Source organism: Rutidosis leptorrhynchoides, chromosome 1, assembly GCF_046630445.1.
Source record: "Rutidosis leptorrhynchoides isolate AG116_Rl617_1_P2 chromosome 1, CSIRO_AGI_Rlap_v1, whole genome shotgun sequence".
Taxonomy (NCBI): Eukaryota; Viridiplantae; Streptophyta; class Magnoliopsida; order Asterales; family Asteraceae; genus Rutidosis; species Rutidosis leptorrhynchoides.
In genome coordinates this window covers 66,251,404-66,276,110 of record NC_092333.1, presented here as the reverse complement: position 1 = coordinate 66,276,110, position 24,707 = coordinate 66,251,404, and the positions used below count along the sequence as shown (strand labels likewise).

At 35.6% G+C, this 24,707-nt stretch overlaps 1 protein-coding gene across 1 annotated transcript; it reads left to right on the top strand.

Annotated features, from left to right (window-relative positions):
• The first annotated feature begins 15,895 nt into the window (after nucleotides 1–15,895).
• Nucleotides 15,896–23,199, top strand: LOC139861189 (uncharacterized). Its single transcript, XM_071849495.1, has 11 exons — nucleotides 15,896–16,197; nucleotides 17,231–17,514; nucleotides 17,617–17,811; nucleotides 17,930–18,276; nucleotides 19,581–19,872; nucleotides 20,137–20,295; nucleotides 21,293–21,658; nucleotides 22,091–22,156; nucleotides 22,268–22,316; nucleotides 22,703–22,826; nucleotides 22,941–23,199. The coding sequence occupies exons 1-11, from the start codon at nucleotides 15,981–15,983 to the stop codon at nucleotides 23,017–23,019; spliced, it is 2,178 nt and encodes a 725-aa protein (XP_071705596.1). The 5' UTR covers nucleotides 15,896–15,980; the 3' UTR covers nucleotides 23,020–23,199.
• Nucleotides 23,200–24,707: the final 1,508 nt, after the last annotated feature.

Genomic DNA, 24,707 nt, shown 5'->3' with positions numbered 1-24,707 from the left:
TTAGTAATCTACAACTAGTTGTCCACAGTTAGATGTACAGAAATAAATCGATAAATATTATCTTGAATCAATCCACGACCCAGTGTATACGTATCTCAGTATTGATCACAACTCAAACTATATATATTTTGGAATCAACCTCAACCATGTATAGCTAACTCCAACATTCACATATAGAGTGTCTATGGTTGTTCCGAAATATATATAGATGTGTCGACATGATAGGTCAAAACATTGTATACGTGTCTATGGTATCTCAAGATTACATAATATACAATACAAGTTGATTAAGTTATGGTTGGAATAGATTTGTTACCAATTTTCACGTAGCTAAAATGAGAAAAATTATCCAATCTTGTTTTACCCATAACTTCTTCATTTTAAATCCGTTTTGAGTGAATTAAATTACTATGGTTTCATATTGAACTATATTTTATGAATCTAAACAGAAAAATTATAGGTTTATAGTCGGAAAAATAAGTTACAAGTCATTTTTGTAAAGGTAGTCATTTCAGTCGAAAGAACGACGTCTAGATGATCATTTTAGAAAACATACTTCCACTTTGAGTTTAACCATGATTTTTGGATATAGTTTCATGTTCATAATAAAAATCATTTTCCCAGAATAACAACTTTTAAATCAAAGTTTATCATAGTTTTTAATTAACTAACCCAAAACAGCCCGCGGTGTTACTACGACGGCGTAAATCCGGTTTTGAGGTGTTTTTCGTGTTTTCAGGTTTTAAATCATTAAGTTAGCATATCATATAGATGTAGAACATGTATTTAGTTGATTTTAAAAGTCAAGTTAGAAGGATTAACTTTATTTGCGAACAAGTTTAGAATTAACTAAACTATGTTCTAGTGATTACAAGTTTAAACCTTCGAATAAGATAGCTTTATATGTATGAATCGAATGATGTTATGAACATCATTACTACCTCAATTTCCTTGGATAAACCTACTGGAAATGAGAAAAATAGATCTAGCTTCAAAGGATCCTTGGATGGCTTGAAAGTTCTTGAAGCAGAATCATGACACGAAAACAATTTCAAGTAAGATTTCCACTCGAAATAAGATTGTTATAGTTATAGAAATTGAATTAAAGTTTGAATATGATTATTACCTTGCATTAGAAAGATAACCTACTGTAAGTAACAAAGGTTTCTTGATCTTGGATGATTACTTGGAATGGATTTAGAAAACTTGGAAGTAAACTTGCAATCTTGGAAGTATTCTTGATTTTATGAAACTAGAACTTTGGAATTTATGAAGAACACTTAGAACTTGAAGATAGAACTTGAGAGAGATCAATTATATGAAGAAAATTGAAGAATGAAAGTGTTTGTAGGTGTTTTTGGTCGTTGGTGTATGGATTAGATATAAAGGATATGTAATTTTGTTTTCATGTAAATAAGTCATGAATGATTACTCATATTTTTGTAATTTTATGAGATATTTCATGCTAGTTGCCAAATGATGGTTCCCACATGTGTTAGGTGACTCACATGGGCTGCTAAGAGCTGATCATTGGAGTGTATATACCAATAGTACATACATCTAAAAGCTGTGTATTGTACGAGTACGAATACGGGTGCATACGAGTAGAATTGTTGATGAAAATGAATGAGGATGTAATTGTAAGCATTTTTGTTAAGTAGAAGTATTTTAATAAGTGTCTTGAAGTCTTTAAAAAGTGTATAAATACATATTAAAACACTACATGTATATACATTTTAACTGAGTCGTTAAGTCATCGTTAGTCGTTACATGTAAGTGTTGTTTTGAAACCTTTAGGTTAACGATCTTGTTAAATGTTGTTAACCTAATGTTTATAATATCAAATGAGATTTTAAATTATTATATTATCATGATATTATGATGTATGAATATCTCTTAATATGATATATATACATTAAATGTCGTTACAACGATAATCGTTACATATATGTCTCGTTTAAAAAATCATTAAGTTAGTAGTCTTGTTTTTACATTTGTAGTTCATTATTAATATACTTAATGATATGTTTACTTATCATAATATCATGTTAACTATATATATATCCATATATATGTCATCATATAGTTTTTACAAGTTTTAACGTTCGTGAATCACCGGTCAATTTGGGTGGTCAATTGTCTATATGAAACCTATTTCAATTAATCAAGTCTTAACAAGTTTAATTGCTTAACATGTTGGAAACACTTAATCATGTAAATATTAATTTCATAATATATATATGAACATGGAAAAGTTCGGGTCACTACACGCTGTGTACTAGTCGTGCTGTAGACACCCGCTGCTTAGAGTTGTCATCGCATGAACTACTTTACCTTGCATTCAAACTTTAGTACTTTTGAACTATGACTTGTAACGACCATTGTGGTTACATACACTTATTATTTGCTTCTACTTAGTGAAGCATGCTTTTAGATTGTAAAACATTCGATGTTGGTTTAGACATCACTTTATTTATGAATGCAAACTCTTTTTGAAATCGCATATAGTACTTAACCTTGTAATGATCCTGTTGTTGATGATTCGTACACGATGGTTTTGTACGGGGCATCACATGAGGGGCCTGTTGGTCTCACAAGATGGTTTGAAAAGCTTGAATCAGTATTCCGAGTCAGCAACTGTTCCGAGTCCAACAAAACCAAATTTGCTTCCTGCACGCTATCTGATAGCGCCCTCACGTGGTGGAACACCATGGCTCAGGCACAAGGTATTGATGAGGCGTATGCTACACCATGGGAGGAGTTCAAAGCGGCTATGATTGATGAGTATTGTCCGAGAACCGAGATACAAAAGATGGAAATGGAGTTTATGCAATTGAAAGCTGTTGGCAACGATCTCGATGGTTACAATCGGAGGTTTCTTGAGTTAGCTCTTATGTATCCTACCATGGTCACCCCGAAATTCAAGCGTATGGAGAGATACTTTTGGGGACTCCCTAAGTCCATCAAGGGTAATGTCACCTCGTCCAAGCCACCGAATGTTCCCGAAGCAATGTGCATGGCGCATACACTCATGAATCAAATCCTCATCGATGAATCGGAGAAGTCCAAGTCTGAAGCGGGTAGTAGTGACAAGCGCAAGTGGGATAATAACAAGGGAAGAATCTACGATCAAACCCCTGCCAAGAGGCACAACAACGGTGGAAACCCCAACCCCGGCACATGTTCAAACCCGAACTACAAGGGCACTCTACCGCAGTGCAAGAGGTGTTACAAACACCACACTGGGTACTGTAATGCGGTCTGTGAAAAGTACAACAGGATCGGACATGTTAGTAAGAACTGCAAGATTCCCGTCCCAGCTGCAAGGATAAACCTAAACGGGCCAAGAAAATGCTACGAGTGTGGACAGTAGGGCCACTTTAGGAATGATTGTCCCAATAAGAAGAAGGACGGTGGACCACCGCGAGGTAGAGATTTTAATGTTAATGCAAGGGATGCACGCGAGAACCCCGACTTGGTGACAGGTATATTCACTATCAACAATCTTTTAGCTTCTGTCCTATTTGATACTGGTGCCGATAGAAGCTATGTATGTAGACACTTTTGTGATAAGATAAATTGGTCATTAGTTCCTTTAAAAGAAAGTATGCTTGTCGAGGTAGCCAACGGTAAACTTGAAAAGGTTGACCAAATTGGCCGAGGAGCTATTATTAACATAGCTGGCGTGGATTTCGCAATTAACTTGATACCCATCAAATTGGGAAGCTTTGACGTGATTGTCGGCATGGACTGGTTGACTAAAGTAAGGGGCCGATGTTATCTGTGGAGATAAAGCTCTTCGTATACCACAAGGAGATGGTGAGCCACTGGTTATATACGGAGAGAGATGTAGTTCGAAACTGAACCTCATTAGTTGTATGAAAGCGCAGAAGATTATGAAGAAAGGACGACTTGCCGTTTTAGCACACGTGAAGGCTTTAGAATCAGAGGAGAAGAGTGTGAATGACGTGCGAATCGTGAATGAATTCCCTGACGTCTTTCCGGAAGAGTTGCCTGGATTACCGCCACCAAGAGCAGTAGAGTTCCAGATCGATCTAGTACCTGGAGCTGCACACGTAGCTCGCGCACCTTATCGACTAGCACCTTCAAAACTGCAAGAGTTGCAGAGTCAACTGCAGGAATTGCTCGACCGAGGGTTTATCCAACCGAGCTCGTCGCCTTGGGGTGCACCTGTTTTATTCGTGAAGAAGAAGGACGGATCTTTCCGCATGTGTATCGACTACCGCGAACTCAATAAATTGACGTTTAAGAACCGATATCCTCTTCCCCGAATTGACGATCTTTTTGATCTGCTGCAAGGATCGAGCGTGTACTCAAAGATCGATTTACGATCTGGTTATCACCAGTTGAGGGTGAAAGAGAGTGATGTGATGAAGACTACGTTTAGAACCCGCTATGGTCATTACAAGTTTCTCGTGATGCCGTTCGGATTAACCAATGCACCAGCCGTGTTCATGGACCTCATGAATCGTGTTTGCAAGCCTTATCTGGATAAATTTGTTATCGTCTTCATAGATGATATCCTCATCTACTCCAAGAGCGAAGAAGAACATGAGCAACATCTTCGGTTAGTGCTCGAACTCTTGAGACAAGAGCAGCTTTATGCCAAATTCTCCAAGTGTGAATTTTGGCTGAAGGAAGTCCAATTTCTGGGTCATATTGTGAGTGATCAAGGTATCAAAGTTGATCCCGCCAAGATCAAGGCTATCAGCATGTGGGAGACACCCACTACTCCGACTCACATCCGCCAATTTCTAGGTATTGCCGGTTACTACAGAAGGTTTATTGAAGGTTTTTCGTTGATTTCGCGTCCTTTGACCGCACTGACTCACAAAGGAAAGAAGTTTGTTTGGGAAACCGAACAAGAAGCAGCATTTCAAACCCTGAAGCAGAAGTTAACCACCGCACTCATCTTATCTCTTCCCGAAGGCAGTGACGACTTTGTTGTGTACTGCGATGCTTCGAAGAATGGTTTTGGTTGTGTATTGATGCAAAGAATGAAGGTCATTTCTTATGCTTCTAGTCAACTAAAGATTCACGAGCGAAACTACACTACTCACAATCTCGAACTTGGAGCCGTTTTCTTCGCATTGAAGCTGTGGAGACACTATCTTTATGGAACAAAAAGTACTATCTTTACCGATCACAAGAGTCTCCAACACATCTTCGATCAGAAGCAACTGAACATGAGACATCATCGATGGATTGAGACGCTAAATGACTACGATTGTGAACTTCGCTACCATCCGGGCAAGGCCAATGTCGTAGCCGACGCTCTGAGCCGAAAGGAGAGAGCGGTACCTCTTCGTGTTCGGGCTCTGAACATCACCATCCATTAGAACCTTCACAGTCAGATTCGAGTAGCTCAAGAAGAGGCTCTCAAGGATGAGAACATATCTCGCGAATACCTGAACATTCTCGTCTCTAAATTCGAGGTTAAGGAGTCTGGACTCCGATGTTATGCCGGAAGAATTTGGGTACCTCGTTACGGAGATCTACGGAACCTTATACTTGATGAAGCCCACAAGTCGAGATATTCGATTCATCCAGGAGCCAAAAAAATGTACCATGATCTTAAGGAACAGTATTGGTGGCCAAATCTTAAGAAGGATGTTGTAACTTATGTTGGAAGGTGTTTGACTTGTTCGAAGGTTAAGGCTGAACATCAGAGGCCATCTGGATTACTTCAACAACCAGAAATCCCACAATGGAAATGGGAAGCAATTACAATGGATTTCATCACGAAGCTACAAAAGACGGTAGGCGGATACGATACAATCTGGGTTATCGTTGACCGTCTTACCAAATCTGCCCATTTTCTAGCGATGAAAGAAACAGATACAATGGAGAGACTTGCTTAACTGTACATCAAAGAGGTTGTATCTCGTCATGGTTTACCCTTATCAATCATCTCAGATCGCGATCCCCGTTTTGCTTCCAGATTCTGGCGTTCCTAGCAAGAAGTCTTGGGAACTCGTCTCGACATGAGCACCGCTTATCACCCCCAGACCGACGGTCAAATCGAACGAACGATTCAGACTTTAGAGGACATGTTACGTGCCTGTGTTATTGACTTCGGAAAGTCTTGGGAAAGGCATCTGCCGCTAGCCGAATTCTCTTACAACAACAGTTATCATTCGAGTATTAAAGTCGCGCCTTTTGAAGCGTTGTATGGTCACAAGTGCCATTCTCCTATTTGTTAGGCTGAGTTAGGTGAAGTGCAAATCACCGGACCCGAGATAGTCCATGAAACGACGGAGAAGATTTCTCATATTCAGGCGAGACTTAAGACGGCCCGCGATTGCCAAAAGAGTTATGCTGATCTTAAACATAAAGACTTCGAATTCAACGTGGGTGACCGGGTAATGTTGAAGGTCGCACCTTGGAAAGGTGTAATTCGCTTTGGAAAGCGCGAAAAGTTAAACCCGCGATACATCGGACCCTTTGAAATTGTGGAACATGTCGGACCGGTTGCTTACCGTTTGGATCTTCCGACTCAGTTGAGTGCTGTTCATCCTACCTTCCATGTATCAAATTTGAAAAAGTGTCTTGCTCCACCAGAACTTATCATACCCCTGGAGGAACTTACGATTGATGATAAACTACACTTCGTGGAAGAGCCTGTCGAAATTATGGACCGTGAGGTCAAAACCTTGAAACGCAATAAGATTCCAATTGTCCGAGTTCGATGAAATGCCAAGCGTGGACCTGAGTTCACCTGGGAACGAGAGGATCAAATGATGCAGAAGTATCCTCACCTTTTCCCGACTCCAACACCTACCTCAGCTTAAATTTCGGGACAAAATTTCCAATAACAGGTGGGTAATGTAACGACCCGACTTTTTCGACTTGCTTTTGTGCCTTGTATTTTAGAGAAATTGCGTATTTGTGCGTACTGTGTTACTTTATACTCTGGAAACTTGATATACGTGGTTTACTTCCAATTATATGTTAAAACGTACCTTAGAGTACGTAGGATGCTTAACTTGTCCATTGGATGCTTTATAACCGTTAGTGTTACTTGCCGTTACGGATAAACCGCGGACTGCGCGCACGTTTGACTTTTGTCAGAACCGGAATATTTGGACAGCGAAATATTATTTATTATTTTATAATAATAATTACTTGGGCCTTTGGATGCTTAATTTTATTTATTTAATTGGTAAAGCTCAATAGTTAGCCTTGTTGGACTTTCTACCTTGATTGGGCTCAAGCTCACCCTACTCTAGCTAGTGACCCAATTAATTAGCCCAAGTATTATTACTAGTAGCCCATAATAATAAATAAATAAATAAATAAATAAATAAATTATGAGTCATACTAGCATAATGGATAAGGATTATCTATTTGTCACATGGGATTCTAGCATTAGTACACACTTTAGACAACCATTATCCATAAAACAAAGTGGTGCCCCCCTCCCCCTCCCTTAAAAATCACGGCCACAATGGCCTTGCCATGTCATCAATCCAAGTGAAATTCTTGCTTATAAATACTAGCCATTTACCTCACACTTGATCATTTGGTTTTCACACACACTTGTTCTTTCTTTCTTTCTTTCCTCTCTAGTTCTTCTTGTAAGTTTTCTTTTCCTTCTTCTTTTCCTTTCAATTTCGTGGTCACCATCATCATAATATGGAGATCAAAGTTCCTTTTAGCTTTGATCTTACTTATATCTTGTTGATTCAAGCATGAATCTTTCAAGAACATGGAAGATTCAAGCTTTCTAGCTTGAATCTTCATATCTTTTGTAGATCTACTTCTTTTATACTTTAATCTTTCTATTTTGTGATAAAGATTCAAACTTTTGTTTGTAATCTTCATGCATCTTCAAGATCCAAGTTTTATGCTTCCAGATCTTCAAGAACAAACAAGATGCAAGCTTTCTAGCTTGAATCTTCATATCTTTTTATTAGATCTAAGTTCTTTTTGCTTTGATCTTGTTATTTTGTTGTAAAGATTCAAACTTTTTTTTGTAATCTTCATGTATCTTCAAGATCCAAGCTTTATGCTTCAAGTTCTTCAAGAACACTTAAAGGTTCAAGCTTTCTAGCTTTGTAACCTTGTAACTTGTGTGAAATGGATCCAAGCTCTCTAGCTTAGGGTTCCATCACCTCTTTTGACTTGGATTGTGCTTATACTTGTTGAATTGATGTAAAGTTTGTAGCTTTAGTTGTTATTGTGAATTGAAATTGTGTTAAGACTAAGGATATAATGCAACCTTGGTTCATCATCCATCTAAGACTCATGAATGAGTTGTGTTCTTACTTGGTCTTAACATATTGTGTATTGATGGTGAATCTTGGTCAAAAGTGATGCTAAACCATCAACGAGTTGTACACTTGAAGCTACAAGCATCAAGGATTAGAACCGTGATGAGCATCAAGCACCAAGAACCCCACCGGAGCACTTACCTACTGTTTTTCATATCCGATCAGACCACCTGGGCTACTGGAAAGTTCATTTTTAGTTAGTTCGGTTCGAGTAGATGATTTTCCGTTTAGGCCTCGTCTTAATCCGAGTTACGGTTTAGGATTTATGGCCCTCCGATAGTCACTACACCCTATTAACGTTGTGCTGAAATTTCTGACCTACTCGCACTTAAACCGTCGCCACGGTCAAACGAAGACGAGTTAGGTTCTAAAAATTGTTCAGATGTTAGGGGACTCATATACGGAGCCATGACCACTGACTATGCGTCTTTTCGATTTACGTAGAGGTCGTAGCAGCTGACCGAAGTCAGCTTATTGTTTCGATCTCTATTCTTGTCGAACTTACTTAGCTTTTATGATGATGAATGATGATGATGATGACACTTAAAATTATTTTATGTACTATTAGAATTTATAAAGACAACCTACTGACCTAGTAACCTTAGATTTAGGTTGACGACCTTTCGGACCAACTTACTACTTGCGTACTTTCATTACCGACTTTACCGCTTTTATCACTGTGAGTTATAGCATCCCTTTTTACTTTAACTATTTTGGGACTGAAAATACATGCGCTTTTTACGTTTTACATGTTAGGCACGAGTACTTAAACTTTATATGTGTGTGGGTTATACAACGGCATAAACTTTCCCCTTAGCACAGTAACGTTTAGTCATTGGTTTTTGAACCGGTGAACGCGAATCTTAGATATGAATCCATAGGGTTTGACATCCCCACTCGGGCTAGTCGAGCTAGCATTTAATGGGTGTTTAATACTTCGTGAACATACGCACTCGCCAAGTGTACTTTCAGGGGGTTATAAACATTAAGTCTAGTTACCGGGTGCCCACGATTATGCATATACTTTTCATACTGTTTTGATACGCTGTTGCTGCACTGAAATCTCATGGCCTATCTTACGTTACTATTACAACTTAAACTATAGCTCACCAACATTCGTGTTGACTTTTTAAGCGTGTATTTCTCAGGTGCCTAGAGGTCTATTGCTTCCGCTGTTAGACTTGATGTCATGCTGTTATTGAATTGCTGTTAAGGACCTGGTGTATTAGTTATCCGCGGCATTACTAGAGATGTCTCATTCATGGAACTTTTCTGTTGCATTCGTAGTTTATGTTAATTTCAAACAATGGCTTTGTAACGACCTTAGGGTCAAATAATTATGTTTATGCTCCTATTCATAGGATGCACGCTATCTTTTGTAAAAACGTTATCTTTTATGAATGCAAACTGGTTTTCAAACAGCATATAGTGTTTGACCTTGTGATGATCCTGTTGTTGATGATCCGTACACGATGATTTTGTACGGGGCGTCACAATATATATATATATATATATATATATATATATATATATATATATATATATATATATATTTATATTTATTTATGAGTGTGTGTGTGTGTTGGTGTGTGGGTGTGAGAGTGTGTGTGTGTGCGCGCGTGTGGTTGTATGATTGTGCTTTTTGATTGTTTGCATGTCTACTTGAATTTACATATTTCTGCGCATTATATTAGCCATGCTATCTGTCTTATTGTTGTGCATTACTGCTATATGTGTTTTCTTTTATGGCTACTTTGTTTGGTTGCATCTTTCTAGGTGCACATAACTCTTGCAGGTACGTATGCCCGCGCTATTTCGTTTTGAGGAGCATTCCTGGCCGGAGGTCCTTTAGGAAGCAATTTCTTGGCTCTCGAGTAGAGGGAGGGATGATCTTATCTAGTCACGGGTTCTATAACCGCGGGTGGAGTAGGGACTTCCTTCTACTCTAGAGCTCGAAGAATGATTGTCTACACAACACTCCACCTCCCCCATACCCCACATTCGTGGGATTGGGCATTGTTGTTGTTGTTGTTGTTGTTTGAAATCTTAAAGAGTATACAATGTGAAGAGGGCTTCAAGAATCATTTGTTAGCTATTATGGTATGTAAGTCTAAATCTGTATTCTTTATGTTTATTGTGATGACGTTAGTTGTAGTATTTTTAAAGAGATTAGATCGTTCGGTAGGGCCTAAGGGGCCTTTTTTCCCGTCTCGCACTGGGCCACTAAATTCTCAGGACCGACCCTGCACTCCACGTTACAGTTACCATTATCTATGGTCTATCATCAGCTTTTCAACCTTTCATCTTTTCATCTTCATCTTCTATTTTTTTCGTCTTCATCGTTTCATCTTTATCTTTTTCTGTAAGCCTCCACTTTAACTTCATCGTTTTTCTTCTAAAAAAAGATAAAACCCTAATAAACTTAGCTGCCGGCCGTCGTTTGACCACCATTGACTGTCGATCATCTTTGATCGACTGTTGACCGAGTTATTATCGAGTTCGTATCCGATTTCTCGTTGAGACAATTATGGCTAGTTATTGTCGAGAAGTCGGTCCAGTAGGCCGAAATTTGCAACCCATGGTTGGTTATGTTATTAGTATTAGTTCCTACATGACCCAATCAATTGGATCAGGCATTCGTCATTTATTTTCATTGTTTAACTCTTATTATTATCCATTTACCCTTTATTAATATGTGTGTTCTTTCTAGCAACATGTAAACAAACACATATTTTCCAACATTTTTTTATTGATTGTTTTTTGTTATTACAATAAAATCAAAAATCAAATAATTTACTCAAATTGCAAATCTAACACCCATTAGATTGACTCTATTAGAGCGTGAGTAAGATGAGGTGACCAGGTTGACGAGTTTTGACGCCTATTATACGTGTAAAAAAATTGATGTTCTTTGACACTTTCACCAACCAATTAGGAATTAATATTTAGATATATTTTACTTATTAATTTACTTTTTCCACCTAATTTTCAATCATATTTTACCACATCATCTTATCATCTTACAAATATTTGACAATCACAATTAAAAATCCACTTTTTCATCAAAAAGTGCAAAATTTAACTTCGACATCACACTCATGTTTCAATAGTCTTAGTAATCGCTGACCAACACAAAAGGGTGGGATCACCTTGTTTTCCTTACACCAATCGAAAGCTCAACCTTCTTTTTTGTTTCTTTTGCTAGCGGCCAAAACAACAAAAAGAGACAATCAACTTTCTTTCTCTGTTAAACTCGTGACAAACCCCAAAAGTTGGGGTCGGCCACTGCTGCACACACAGACCACAGTCGTATATAACCCTCCGTACTTGTTTTGCCTTCAGTTTATATTTATACAATTTAAGTAACTTTGAGCTCAAGATATTATTTGCATTAACTAGCAGCCCGCATGCCTCAAAAATAACTTAAACTACTGAAAAAACCCGTAGAATCACGAGGTTGTTTAAACGAATCAGTTGAATAATATGTTATATAGTTGAAATGAAGATTTAACCATCTCTTCACCATAGGAAAATAAATAAACTAAAATTCAGTAATATATAAATTTTAAAAGTCCTCACAAGTTGCAACTAGTTATATCGTGATGACGAAAATTGTAAAATTTCATAATAACAAGCAAACAATTTTTTGGATCTTGTACATTTTTGTGTAAATCTTTTGTAACATTTTTATAATTGTGGCATTTCTATATTTTAAACCAGTATGCCTTTGTCAACTGTGACGATCGCTCCAAATCCATATGGACGAACACGTCATTCATTGATTTCATTGCGGTATTTGACCTCTATGTGATACGTTTTGTAACATTGCATTCGTTTGAAAAGGTATTTCATAAATGAATATATAAATTCCAGGTTTTTTTTACATCTGATGATTCCTACGTATAGACAATCACCATTTAAATGGTTTACAATAATACATCTGTTGACAATACAGTCAAAATAAGATACATGGTAATGGTTTGATGAATGCAAGTTTCTTGTATATAGCATGCATGACTCCAAGCACATAACTTGTATCACGTATGAGCAAACAGCGGAAGACTTCTAGAAACCTGAGAATAAACATGCTTCAAGTGTCAACACAAAGGTTGGTGAGTTCATAGTTTTAATATTACACATAATCCGTATATCAATGTGGATTACAAAAGTTCAGTTGTTTTATTTAAAACGTTATCAATAGGTTTTACATAAAAGGTGGATCACAAGATTTCAGTTGTTTCATCCGAAACGTTTATCAATCGGTTCTACAAAATTGAGCACCCTGGTAACTAAACTTTAATGCTTATATTATTTGTACCCTTTGTATAATCATCTTAATAATACACGCAAACCAACGTGTACGCTTCTCAAATAGCATACGTCCGTTAAAAGGCTAGCGCTCTAGCTCGGACGGGGATATCAAGCCCTATGGATCCATATACTACTACTCGCGCCCACCAGTTCTTATAACTGGCAGTTAACAGTTACCAAAGCTAAGGGATTTTCGGTTCAAACTCAGTGTAGAATTTAGTATGTACTTGTATCCATTGCGTTTAAAATAAATTGCATGTATTCTCAGCCCAAAAATATATATTGCAAAAGCAATTAAAAAAAGGATCAATGAAACTCACGCATATAAATCTAGTATTTTCAGTTTTTATAAACAGTCGCATGTATTCTCAGCCCAAAATATATTGAGTAAAAGGGATCATATGAAACTCACAGTTAAATATTGATATACAATATTGTAGGAAAGCACGTAGACGCATCGGAGATGATAAACACGAGGTTTGATTCACAAAAAAATACCCCCGAACATTACCCATAACCTCCTTGGCAATAACCCATAATTTCCTTAGCTCTAGCTTGCTCGAAAACTCATTTTGAAAATTACTTGGACAGCACTCCGTCGTAATATTTTTTGTACATTATTATTTTTGTATCGCAAAAATAATAACACTAATAATAATAAAAAAATAATAAGATTAATAATAATCTTATTAATAATAATAATAATAATAATAATAATAATAATAATAATAATAAAAATAAATAATAAATAATATTACGGAGTATATATATATTTGTATATGTGTGTGATTTAAATCGAGCGAAAACACTGAAATTTATAGATGTGACCTGAAATCTGGAGTCATGCGACTCGCATGGAAATGGCCTTCTGGCCATGCGACTCGCATGAGGACCAGGGACAGCTCACATTGTTTTGGCTCCTAGCTTGTCGACATAATTAAATATTAATATAATATATATAATTTAAATAATTAATTATATATTATATTAAATTCACGTGCATAGTTGACTTGTAATTTTTGTTCCGATAAGTCGTACGTCATCACTCGACTTATGTCCCGGTTCTGGTTTTTCGAATGTCCTTTCGTACGCTGAGAAAACTTGTATTTTACGTTTCGTGACACGTACCTTTGTCAAGATATAGCCTTAAGTTATCCATAAACTATACCACTCATAGTATATCTTAAACTTTCGAGTATTTTGGTCATTTACTTCTATAAATCATCGTCTCGTTATTTGTTAAAATACATTTTAAAATAGTGTTTTACTGTAGCAAAGTTACTGTAGCAAAGTCAAATTTTACTGTAGCAATTCACTGTAGCAAAGTCAATTTCACTGTAGCAAATAGTGATTTTCGAAAACACTGTAGCATTTTGAGTAATGTGGCAATTTGAAAACACTGTAGCAAATTAGTGTTTAACTGGTTCATCTTAAACGCTTTAGTTAACTTATCTAAATATCAATTGAATCAATAAACGAATGTTACTATCGTTTATTATATATATGTATATATCTTTTTAATATACATAAATCAGTTTTTAAATACACATTGGACGTTATTTATAAATAAATTTTAATAATAAATATTTCAACTTATCATATACATTCAAATAGATATTTAAACCAATAAGTTTAATGTACGGTATCAAACAATTAATACATTGTTACCTTTTCATGTTATAGTATATATGTATCTTTTTACATATAATTGTTCGCGAATCGTCGAAAACAACCGAAGGTATTTAAATATATAAAAGTAATTCAAAAATTTTGAGATTCAGTTTTACAGACTTTGCTTATCGTGTCGGAAATGTTAATCATACAAAGATTAAGTTTAAATTTAGTCGAAATTTCTGGGTCATCACATCAACTATGCTAAGTATAGACTGGTTGATATTATTTATTATCATATGTTTATAGATTTACATGGTACAAACAATTTAGTATTTTCGAAATCTACAAACACATTTGATTCTATTTACTGGCTTACTGCATAATTTTGTATTCAGCTATATATTAGACACAACAATCTCGAAAGCAAAACACGAGTAATATTTAAACCAATCAAATCAAATAAAGACCACAAAAAATGAAGTATTTTACGTCTCACATTATAATAGCCTTAAATCCTTAATACTAGGCCAAATATCAAATATGCATTCTTGTTACCCTTAAAAACGGCTAAGACAAGTTCTATGAAGGGTAGTCGAGTAATTCACTTCTATAAATTTTTATACAATGATTATATATTTGCATTTGGATGGCTAGATGTCATAAATGTGTATAGTTTTGTTTTTTGTAAGTTATTTACATTTACATTTTAAAACGTTTTCTTAGGGTGTGTTGTTTTACTTATTAATGGAATGGTTCATTCAACATTCAGCGCGTTTGTTTCTGACATCTGAATGACATATGATGCTGAATGGTTAAGATATTCAAAACCATTCAGAGCTGAAATACTCTCTTAACCATTAAACACATAATTTTTGTAATATACTCTTTAAATTATATTAAGAACACTTATTAAACAACTATATTCTAGTTTTTAACCATATAAAAGATATTGTAAACAAAAACGTGACCGGTTAACTGCTAGAACGGTAAAACTAGTTATATGTCATTTTTTGAACTAAAAGACTTACATGAACAAATTTTGCGTGTACAGTCCCCGAGACTAACGAACGTTAAAAAATTCCGTTAAGTCAAATCATTTCAAGATTAGTATTTATAATTTTTGATGACGAAGATTGCTAAATTGAAGATGAAAAAGATAAATTAAATGAAAAGGAACATAAAAAATAAAAAGACAAAAATGTTAATGACTCCATTTTAACAAAAAAAAAAATTAACGATGTTAACATGTTTAATACGAGTAATTTTTTTAATACGAGTTTAATACATGTTGATACTTATAATGACACATAAACATTAAGTTCATACTCTACACTAATATTTTTATTTTATTTTTTAAGATACACAACCTACATCAAAACAAAAATAAGAATATATGACATATTTGTATCAACCCTTTACTAAACCCTTTCAAAATATAGACTTTGATTTTTTAATAAACATAAATTCTAATTATAAGCTTCTAGTTTACCAAAGACACTATATATATCTTATCCATGCTAGTACCAACATTGATAGGATAAACCTTTCTTATTTCATAATTATAATAACTTATACGTAGTAATTTAACATTAAAATTAAAATCAATATATCATATCATAATTCTAATACTAATTACAAATGATATCCTTAATACCCTCGGCCCAATTTAAATTCGGATTACTTCTCAGTTTATCAATCACTTCTGCCACCTGTTTCCGTCATTCGTCGCTGCAACATCTCCGTACAACCAGAAAATTAGCAATGGCTGCTACTGCAACTGATTCGATATCGGCTAATATCGATTGTGCACAGCAGCAACGAAATCCTCCGGTTGCTAAAAAAGTGAAGCATGAAATGGAGATGTTTGGTGATGTTCGGATTGATAATTATTACTGGCTTCGTGATGATTCCCGTTCGAATCCTGAGATGCTTTCGTATCTGAAACAAGAGAATTCATATACTGATTACATCATGTCTGGTATGTAAATTACTACGTAACTTATTTCTATGCTTATTTCTTAATATTACGATAGTACTGATGGTCACTTGTTGTGTGATAAATAATTTTTGATGTGTATATGTATATCTGTAGACATTTATGCTGTGTATAATAAGATCTACGGAGTATATATGAATGTGAAAGAGTTATTGAACTAATGAGTATTTATTACCCTAATTCTAGTGACATAGGAATCTCGAAAATATGTTATAGTAAATTGATAGGATAAATAGGAGATTGAACACGTAAGATAATGTGTGATATTATAAAATCTGGAGGATCACATATTTAACATTTAATTTTAATTATATGTTAATTAGAATCTGAAAAATTGGCTAAAATTTGGGGAAATGTAATAATCCGTATTGAATACCATAAAATGCCGAAATTGGATTCGGGAGAGGGGCTAAACTGTCATTTGTCATGGTCTCCGTCTTGTTCTGAACTTCTCGGCCCACAGGTGGCATGCTTCATCAACTCTAAACTGCAACTTATGCCTGGTTAAAATGTGGCAGTTTCCTCACGTGTTTCCCTTTTCTCCTGATTCATAAATGATTTGCCTATTCGTAAATATGCTCCAAGGTCCCCCCTCTCAAATATAATCAGTGGGTCCAATTTCAATATTCTATTTAGTATCCTTGTAATCGAATTCACTCTATTGTATTCGAGCTTATATAAACCAACGTAACCCAAACAAAATGTGTTAACATATAGCAACTTCTACGAGACTAGGGCAGGAAAGAAGAATGATTGGTAATCCTTGTAATAGATTTTCGATGTATTATATGTAGTTGTTACTATGCTTGAGAAACAACTAGAAATATGTGAAGCGCAGGTAAGAATGTGGGGTGCAGGGTTCGAATATGAGGGTTTCTTGGTTTTTTGAGTTTTCGTAAATACGTTATCGCCGTTTTTCTTTTAGCTACTTAATGGGAAATCTTTTTGCATAAGCATATGACTGTTTCAATAATAAAAAAAGTTCTTCTGAAACGTGAATTTGCTGAAATGTTAGGGACCAAACATCTGGAAGGTCAGATTTACGCTGAGATAAGAGGCCGTATTAAAGAGGATGATATATCTGCACCCATACGCAAAGGGCCTTACTACTATTACGAGAGGACTTTGGAGGGGAAGGAATATATGCAACATTGTCGACGCCTTGTAGTAAACAGTGGGGACGTGCCATCAGTTGATGATGTCATGCCAACAGGACCAGATGCTCCTCCAGAGCATGTGATCTTGGATGAAAATCTCAAGGCCAAAGAGCATACATTCTATAGCATTGGTGCTTTTAAGGTTAGACAAATTTTACATGTTGTGCAATTTATGCTTTCATCTTTGTTAATAATAGAAGGATTAGCATTTTAGATTGACTGTAATCTGTTTTATCATCTTTAGGCCAGTCCAAATCATAAATTGGTTGCGTATGCAGAGGATACTAAAGGAGATGAGATCTATACCATCCATGTGATAGATGCTGAAACTCGTTCACCGGTGGGTGAGCCCTTGGTTAGCGTAACAGATTATTTTGAATGGGTAGGTGACGAGGCTTTGATGTACATCACAATGGATGAGATTTTGAGGCCGTATAAGGTAATCATTTTAAGCTGGTCTGAATTAATCATCCTTATGAATTGTCAAATTTATACTATGGAGGTTTTTCGTGTGTGCATTTCGTGGCACTTAAGTAACAATATTCTGTTGCATACAGGTGTGGTTTCATAAGTTGGGTACAAATCAATCAACTGATTCATGTCTATATCATGAAAAGGATGATATGTTTTCTGTGGATCTCGTAGCTTCCGAAAGCAAAAAATTTCTTTTTGTTGGATCAGAAAGTAAAACCACTCGGTCTATTTTCTATTTCGATATCTCAAAGCCCGAAAACGGCCTTATGGTTTTAACACCACGGTTAGAGGGTATCGATACATCAGTCAGCCATCGTGGCAATCATTTTTTCATCAAAAAGAGGAGTGCTGACACTTTCAATTCAGAACTGTTAGCTTGTCCACTCGATGATGTAAATGCAACTGTCACCCTTCTTCCTCACAGAGAAAGGTACCACTGAACTTTCATGTTAAAATCCTTTTAGAGGGTGCAATATTGATTAATTCATTTTGTAAAATGAATATTCTTTGTTTCCAGTTTAAAAATTGTAACTGCATGCACTTACTTGATATAGCAAAGTTGATGAATATTTATAGAGAAAGCATATTACTTGCCACAATGGCTAGTCAGTATACCTGGCAATTGAGACCCATTCTCTCAAATTTGGGTTAAATGGGTCAAGCTTTCGGGTCAATTGGGTCTTGAAAAGAATTATGTGTGACAATGTAAATCAAAACTTATAAAAAGGTCCAATGAGTTTTTCTCCAACCTATTAGGTCATATACAAAATATAAAAGAACGGGTCAAATGGGTATCAAATCCTAAAGTTTAATAATTAGACAGGTTGAATGGGTCATGTGAATGGGTCGAGCTCATCCGTCAACCATTTATGAAAGCATTAATGGATATATCAATTATTATGTATATTAATATTTTCTTATATTTATAATAAATGTTAATAATAAATAATAATAACTAAAACGATATAATAAATGTAAAAAATAATGTAAAAGTATATGACCTGTTTGGACCTATTTGACCCATTACCCGTTTCGACCTATTACCCAAACCGACCCAACCTGACCCTTTTGGACCCATTTAAAATTTTTACCCGTTTGACTCATGACCCGTTTCAACCCAAAACTGTTTTGACCCGTTACCCAACCCGACCCAACCTGACCCGTTTAACAGGCATGCTAGTCAGTATTTGATAATTAGGTATACCAAGGATCACACAAATGCATGTATTAGTCAAATGGTGAAGTTATAGAAGTTGCAAGGTCATGTTTAGGTTTGTCATTGATCTGCTTAATCCATTCATTATTGGCACTATAGTTCTCAATTGTATTTGATACGATAGCACTGTATTTCACGTTTTGAAAGCTCCAGTTTCTCGTAGCATCATAAAAATATTTAATCATGTGGAATGGAGGTGTATTTTGTTTGAAGCGGTTACTCTTATTATGTTTAAGTTAGTTTTCTCTTCTGGGTATCAAGTGTTAACTAATATCAAATACCAGCAATCATAAACCTCTAAGCACAACAAGTGTCCCACTCTACAATTTATCAGATGGAGATTTCACTTAAGCTGATCGTTAGCTAGCCTATAATGTTTCTTAAGAGTTGTCTTACTCTTTATACTTTCTACTGTCATTTCATTAACTATAATTTGTCTATCATTTTATTATGTTTTTTACTTGGCTCATACTCTTCCCCTTTGTTTTGTATATGTTGATGTTATTGTCTTGTTCCAGTGTAAAAATACAGGATTTTACGCTTTTTAGTGATCACCTTGTCGTTTACGAGCGTCAAGACGGTCTACCTCGGGTAACGTATTATTCTCTTCCACCTGTCGGTGAACCACTTCACCCTCTCCAAGGTGGTCAAGCTGTTGACTTTATTGACCCCGTTTATTCAGTTGAGCCAGTTGAGTCACAATTTTCTTCAAGTATATTGCGGTTTGAGTATAGTTCTTTGAGAACACCCCCTTCTACATACGATTACGATATGAATACGGGAGTTTCAGTTGTGAAGAAAATTGAAACGGTACGTTGATGGTTGATATTATTAAACTTAGCTTGCTTTCTGTTTTATTTATGATATATGCTTTCTCAGTATTTCTCATACCTTTGCTACTACTATGTTTTGACACTTCAACATCATATTCAAACACTTGCGTATTTGATAAATTAATTAATACGCTATATATTATAAAGGTTGTTTAGAGCATTGCTAACATGTCCGCCATTTTGTTTAGCCGGGAAATTCTTAAATATCAGGTCTGATATATTCAGATTTTGATATAATCAGGTACTTGGTGGTTTTGATGCCTCAAAATATGTAACCAAAAGGGAGTGGGCAGTTGCTCGAGATGGCACTCATGTTCCTATGTCAATTGTCTATCGAAAGGATCTGGTCAAGCTTGACGGAACTGATCCATTGTTGCTGTATGGCTATGGATCGTATGAGGTACTACGTTATACATGAGTACATGTACAACTTTCACTTGCACCAATCCCTAATTGAATTATAACTGATTTTAAGTTCAAGTTAAGTCTAAAAGTTAGCATGCAAGAAAACTGCCCTTGTTAGTTTATTATACATCATGTTTGGCTCCCCTACTTACAAAACTTCGATTATTATATTAATCTTTTTCTATTTATTTATTTATTATGTTACTTACCTGATATTTTTTTTCTTTTTTTGTTAAAGATCAAGTTTAGTTTCTTCAATTAGGGTATGTGTGTTACCTTTTATTCTGATATGTTTACTTCTCACAAAGGTATCTATAATCCTATCTACATGTTACGTTCTTTTCTTTCACAGTGGAATCAATATCATACGAATGTTGTTTGTTGTGTTAACATGCTTTTATTTGCAGATGCATTTCTTTGTTTTAGTTGTATCTTATTTTGTTTATCTCAAGTGAAGTGTCGAATGTTAAACCTACATGCCTCCATTGCATTTAATCATGCATTCTAAAATCCTATCAAGATTTATGGTTGTATCATGCTTTTGTTTAGCAAACGTGTATAATCACATGTTTTTCTATAAAGCATTATTGTTTTCCATAATATACTAGCTGGCTGATCTATTATCTATTGGTTACTTATAAACTGGTTTTTTCCCAAAATGGTTAAAGCAACATGTGAAGCAATTAGTTAGTTTAATAAAGAAAATAAGCCATGTTTTTTTTTAGAATGACACACACACACACACACACACACACACACACACACACACACAATTACAAATAGTTTATTACGGGACTCGAACTCACAACCTGTGCATGTAATTTTAAAGCAGCCAGTATTTAGATTTAGGAGTAGTAACATATTTTCTTTAGATCTTAGTATAAAAAATTGCATGCTTTGTAAGCCATTATTTAGTGTCTATAGGCATCTTGTGTGTGTCATCAGATTGCATGCTTAAACTAGTGACTTATGCTTTTTCATCTGTCCTGCAGGTATGCATTGATCCTATCTTCAAAGCATCACGTTTGTCTTTGTTAGACCGTGGTTTTATATACGTGATTGCTCATATCCGTGGCGGTGGAGAAATGGGGAGGAAGTGGTACGAAAATGGGAAATATCTTCATAAAAAGAATACTTTTACAGATTTTATTGACTGTGCAGAGTATCTTATAGAGAAGAAATACTGTACCAAAGAAAAATTGTGCATTAATGGAAGAAGTGCAGGTGGGTTGCTTATGGGCGCTGTTTTAAACATGCGACCCGATTTATTTAAAGCGGTTGTTGCAGGTGTACCTTTTGTAGATGTTGTGACTACAATGCTTGATCCAACAATTCCTCTAACAACAGCTGAATGGGAGGTGATACATCACTTAATAATATTGTATGCTTGCTTTTACATTACAACATCTACTAGAGTTGGCAAAACGGGTATGTCAGGCGGGTTTGGTAATGGGTCAAATGATGTAACTTTATGTGCATTTGACAAGTCTGATCAATTCACACTATCAACATTTTTTGATTAAAATGATTCATTTTATCAATGATTGATATTGATATGGTGAGAGTATACTTACATTATAATATAAAAATGCTATGATTTAGGATATTGTGAACTTTTGAATACGTATTTAGGGAATCTTGACCCATTCAACCGACTTTACTTCTTCCATTTTGCCCCATATGAGGTCCAAAGTGATTTTCAAAATTTGAGTATAAGAGCTTTGAGGTAGATGTTGGATTTGTAAGTTATTCTAAAGCTAGTTTTATGTGGATGACGTCGTATATTGCAGGAATGGGGTGATCCTCGTAAAGAGGAGTACTATTTCTACATGAAATCATATTCACCTGTCGATAATGTGAGTAACAATTACCTTTTTTTTTTTAATCTTCTATTAGAGTTACCTCAATGTTTTAAAAGTCCTGAGTTAAATCTTGAGTTCAATCATTGATGAATTTCTTGTTAACAGGTAAAGGCTCAGAATTATCCGGCCATACTTATTACTGCTGGATTAAACGGTAGGCAGTTACAACTTACATCTTAGCTTCTGTGTTAATGTTATAACTTCTCCATCCATATTCGTTTTTAGCTTAAAAAAAAGAAGGAAAAACAAGGAATATTTTAAGTTGCTATTCTAACTGACATATCTTATAAAAACATAATACACAGTGATTCATATCTGATACTGTATGTGAGAAATATGAGGATATCTCGATGTAAGGGACAAATGAGCAAGTACCACACTAGTTTTGTTATGATATTTGTATATGAATCCTTTTCCCTATGACCATGTTTACTTCCAAACGAGCATTAGCTAAAACTGAGAGAGATGGCGTCTATATGCTTGCTTGTATTTAGTACACTGTTTATTATATTACTGATTCGGAGCGTTTATATTTGGCAGATCCAAGAGTACTTTATTCTGAACCTGCTAAGTTCGTTGCCAAACTGAGAGAATTGAAAACAGATGATAATGTATTGCTGTTTAAATGTGAGATGGGAGCAGGCCACTTTTCAAAGTCAGGAAGGTAATGTATTTAGGATTTTTTGTGTGATATGTGTAATCTAGTTATCGTTAGCAGATTATATATTTGATACTGTATCTCTTCGTGTAATTTATGCATTGTGATAATAACTTGCAGATTTGAGAAGCTTCAAGAGGATGCGTTTACCTATACGTTCATTCTGAAGATGCTGAACATGGTCCCTGCACTTGGTTAAAATGATGTTATATCAAGATTAGAGGTTGTTGCTCTTATCGTTTTCTTACTCTTTATGACGATATTACCTTATTATAGGCAATTGAACTTTTTATCTTTTTTGATACACAATACTCGGCATACTTTATATGAGGGGTACTCTGATGCACAAACGTCTTCGATAATGACCTTTGTTTGCGTTCTTGCTGTTTTTGACTCACTGACCTAATCCCAAAGGTGCAAAAATAGAAGAAGTACTATGGGCATCATTTAGAATTTGCGCTTTAAAGTACCAAAGTCATTTAAAAAACATACAGGTTATACGTCTTTCACTCATTGCTTTTCTGTTCAAGTTTCTCTTGCGAGGTAATACTTTTTGAATTCTCTCTCCTAAAAGGGCAATCCGGCCACTGTTCACTACCTTCCACCACTCGAATTTTTAGTTTTTTCTTTTGATTTTTGCATCTCACCACCCCCGCCAATCGATTCATACATACTCGAATTGCAAACCCTGAAATTTTCATTCAGTTCTGACCACCACTGCCATTCCCACGCGCCGCCTTGCTCAGCTGCCGGTATTCCACGCGCCGGCGCGTGAGCCTCTGTTGCACCGCCGTTTTCTGCCGTTTTCTTCCAGTAAGACTATCTTAGATCTCCGACCAAAACCCAGGTGAGTATTGGTCTGATTTGTCGCTTTCAAATTTGAGTTATAGTACTGAGATAGCTGCTATCTCTGTTATTGCTATCTGCTGAGTATCATGGTGTCCAAGAAGAAGAAAAAGTACCAAGATTTAACGGACACTGCTACTAGGATTTTGCGAAACCGATCGGTTAGTCGTGGAACATCGGATGCGGCTTCTAAAAGTGGAGAAGTGTTTTCATCTGATTCTGATGGGGATCGTTCATCTCCGATTATGGATGACGTAGTACGTTCCAATCTGATGGTAGATGAAGTTGATCAGCCAAATAAGAACGAGGGAGATGTGCCAATTGATCAACCTGGGAAGGATAATCGTGATTCAGAAGGGAAGATTCTGAAAACCTATAGTTCTAGAAAGAGGAAGGGTAAAGTGAACCAGCTGATTGAAGTTGGGGATGGTCCGTCAAAGGAAAAGAAGAGTGCTCAATTTGTTCCTTATGTTGGTGATTCTTCTATTCATGCTAATGAAAAAATTCTCCCTAAAGTAATTAAAAAACGCAAGGGTAACAGGAAGAAAGATGGGTATGGTAAGAATTCTGCTGTAACTGATCATTCTATTGATGATATTGTTGCTAGTAACTATGATATTATTGCTAAATCTATTGGTGAAACTATTGCTGTTGCTAAACCGGCTAGTCCTGTTGTATTCTTTAAAAGTTCAAAAGATGATAGCTATAATGAGGTTGATGTAAACCTAGTGGCTGCTGCTGAGAATGCTGTCAAGTTATTTAAGAATGATGGTATTAGAGAGTCAATTGTTGTTCCTGATGATTTCTCCCAATTTACATTGGGTGACAATGTAAATTTAATGAATACGCAGGATAATAATAGCGGTGATAAAGATAATGTTGTTTCTGGGATTAAATCTACAACAATGGAAGGGGTTGAGACTAGTGATGGGCAAGGCAATACAAATACTAAATCCCCAAGAGCATGGGTAAATCCAAACATCACTTTTGCTGACTTCTTAAAACAAACCAAAGATGAAGAAGAATTAAAAATGGAGTTCA

Bases quoted from the DNA above. Each gene is read 5' to 3' on its own strand.
- LOC139861189 (XM_071849495.1), top strand. From the start codon at position 15,981: ATGGCTGCTACTGCAACTGATTCGATATCGGCTAATATCGATTGTGCA. The intron at 17,515-17,616 runs GTTAGACAAATT...TATCATCTTTAG, and splicing joins ATAGCATTGGTGCTTTTAAG to GCCAGTCCAAATCATAAATT. The intron at 22,827-22,940 runs GTAATGTATTTA...AATAACTTGCAG, and splicing joins CACTTTTCAAAGTCAGGAAG to ATTTGAGAAGCTTCAAGAGG.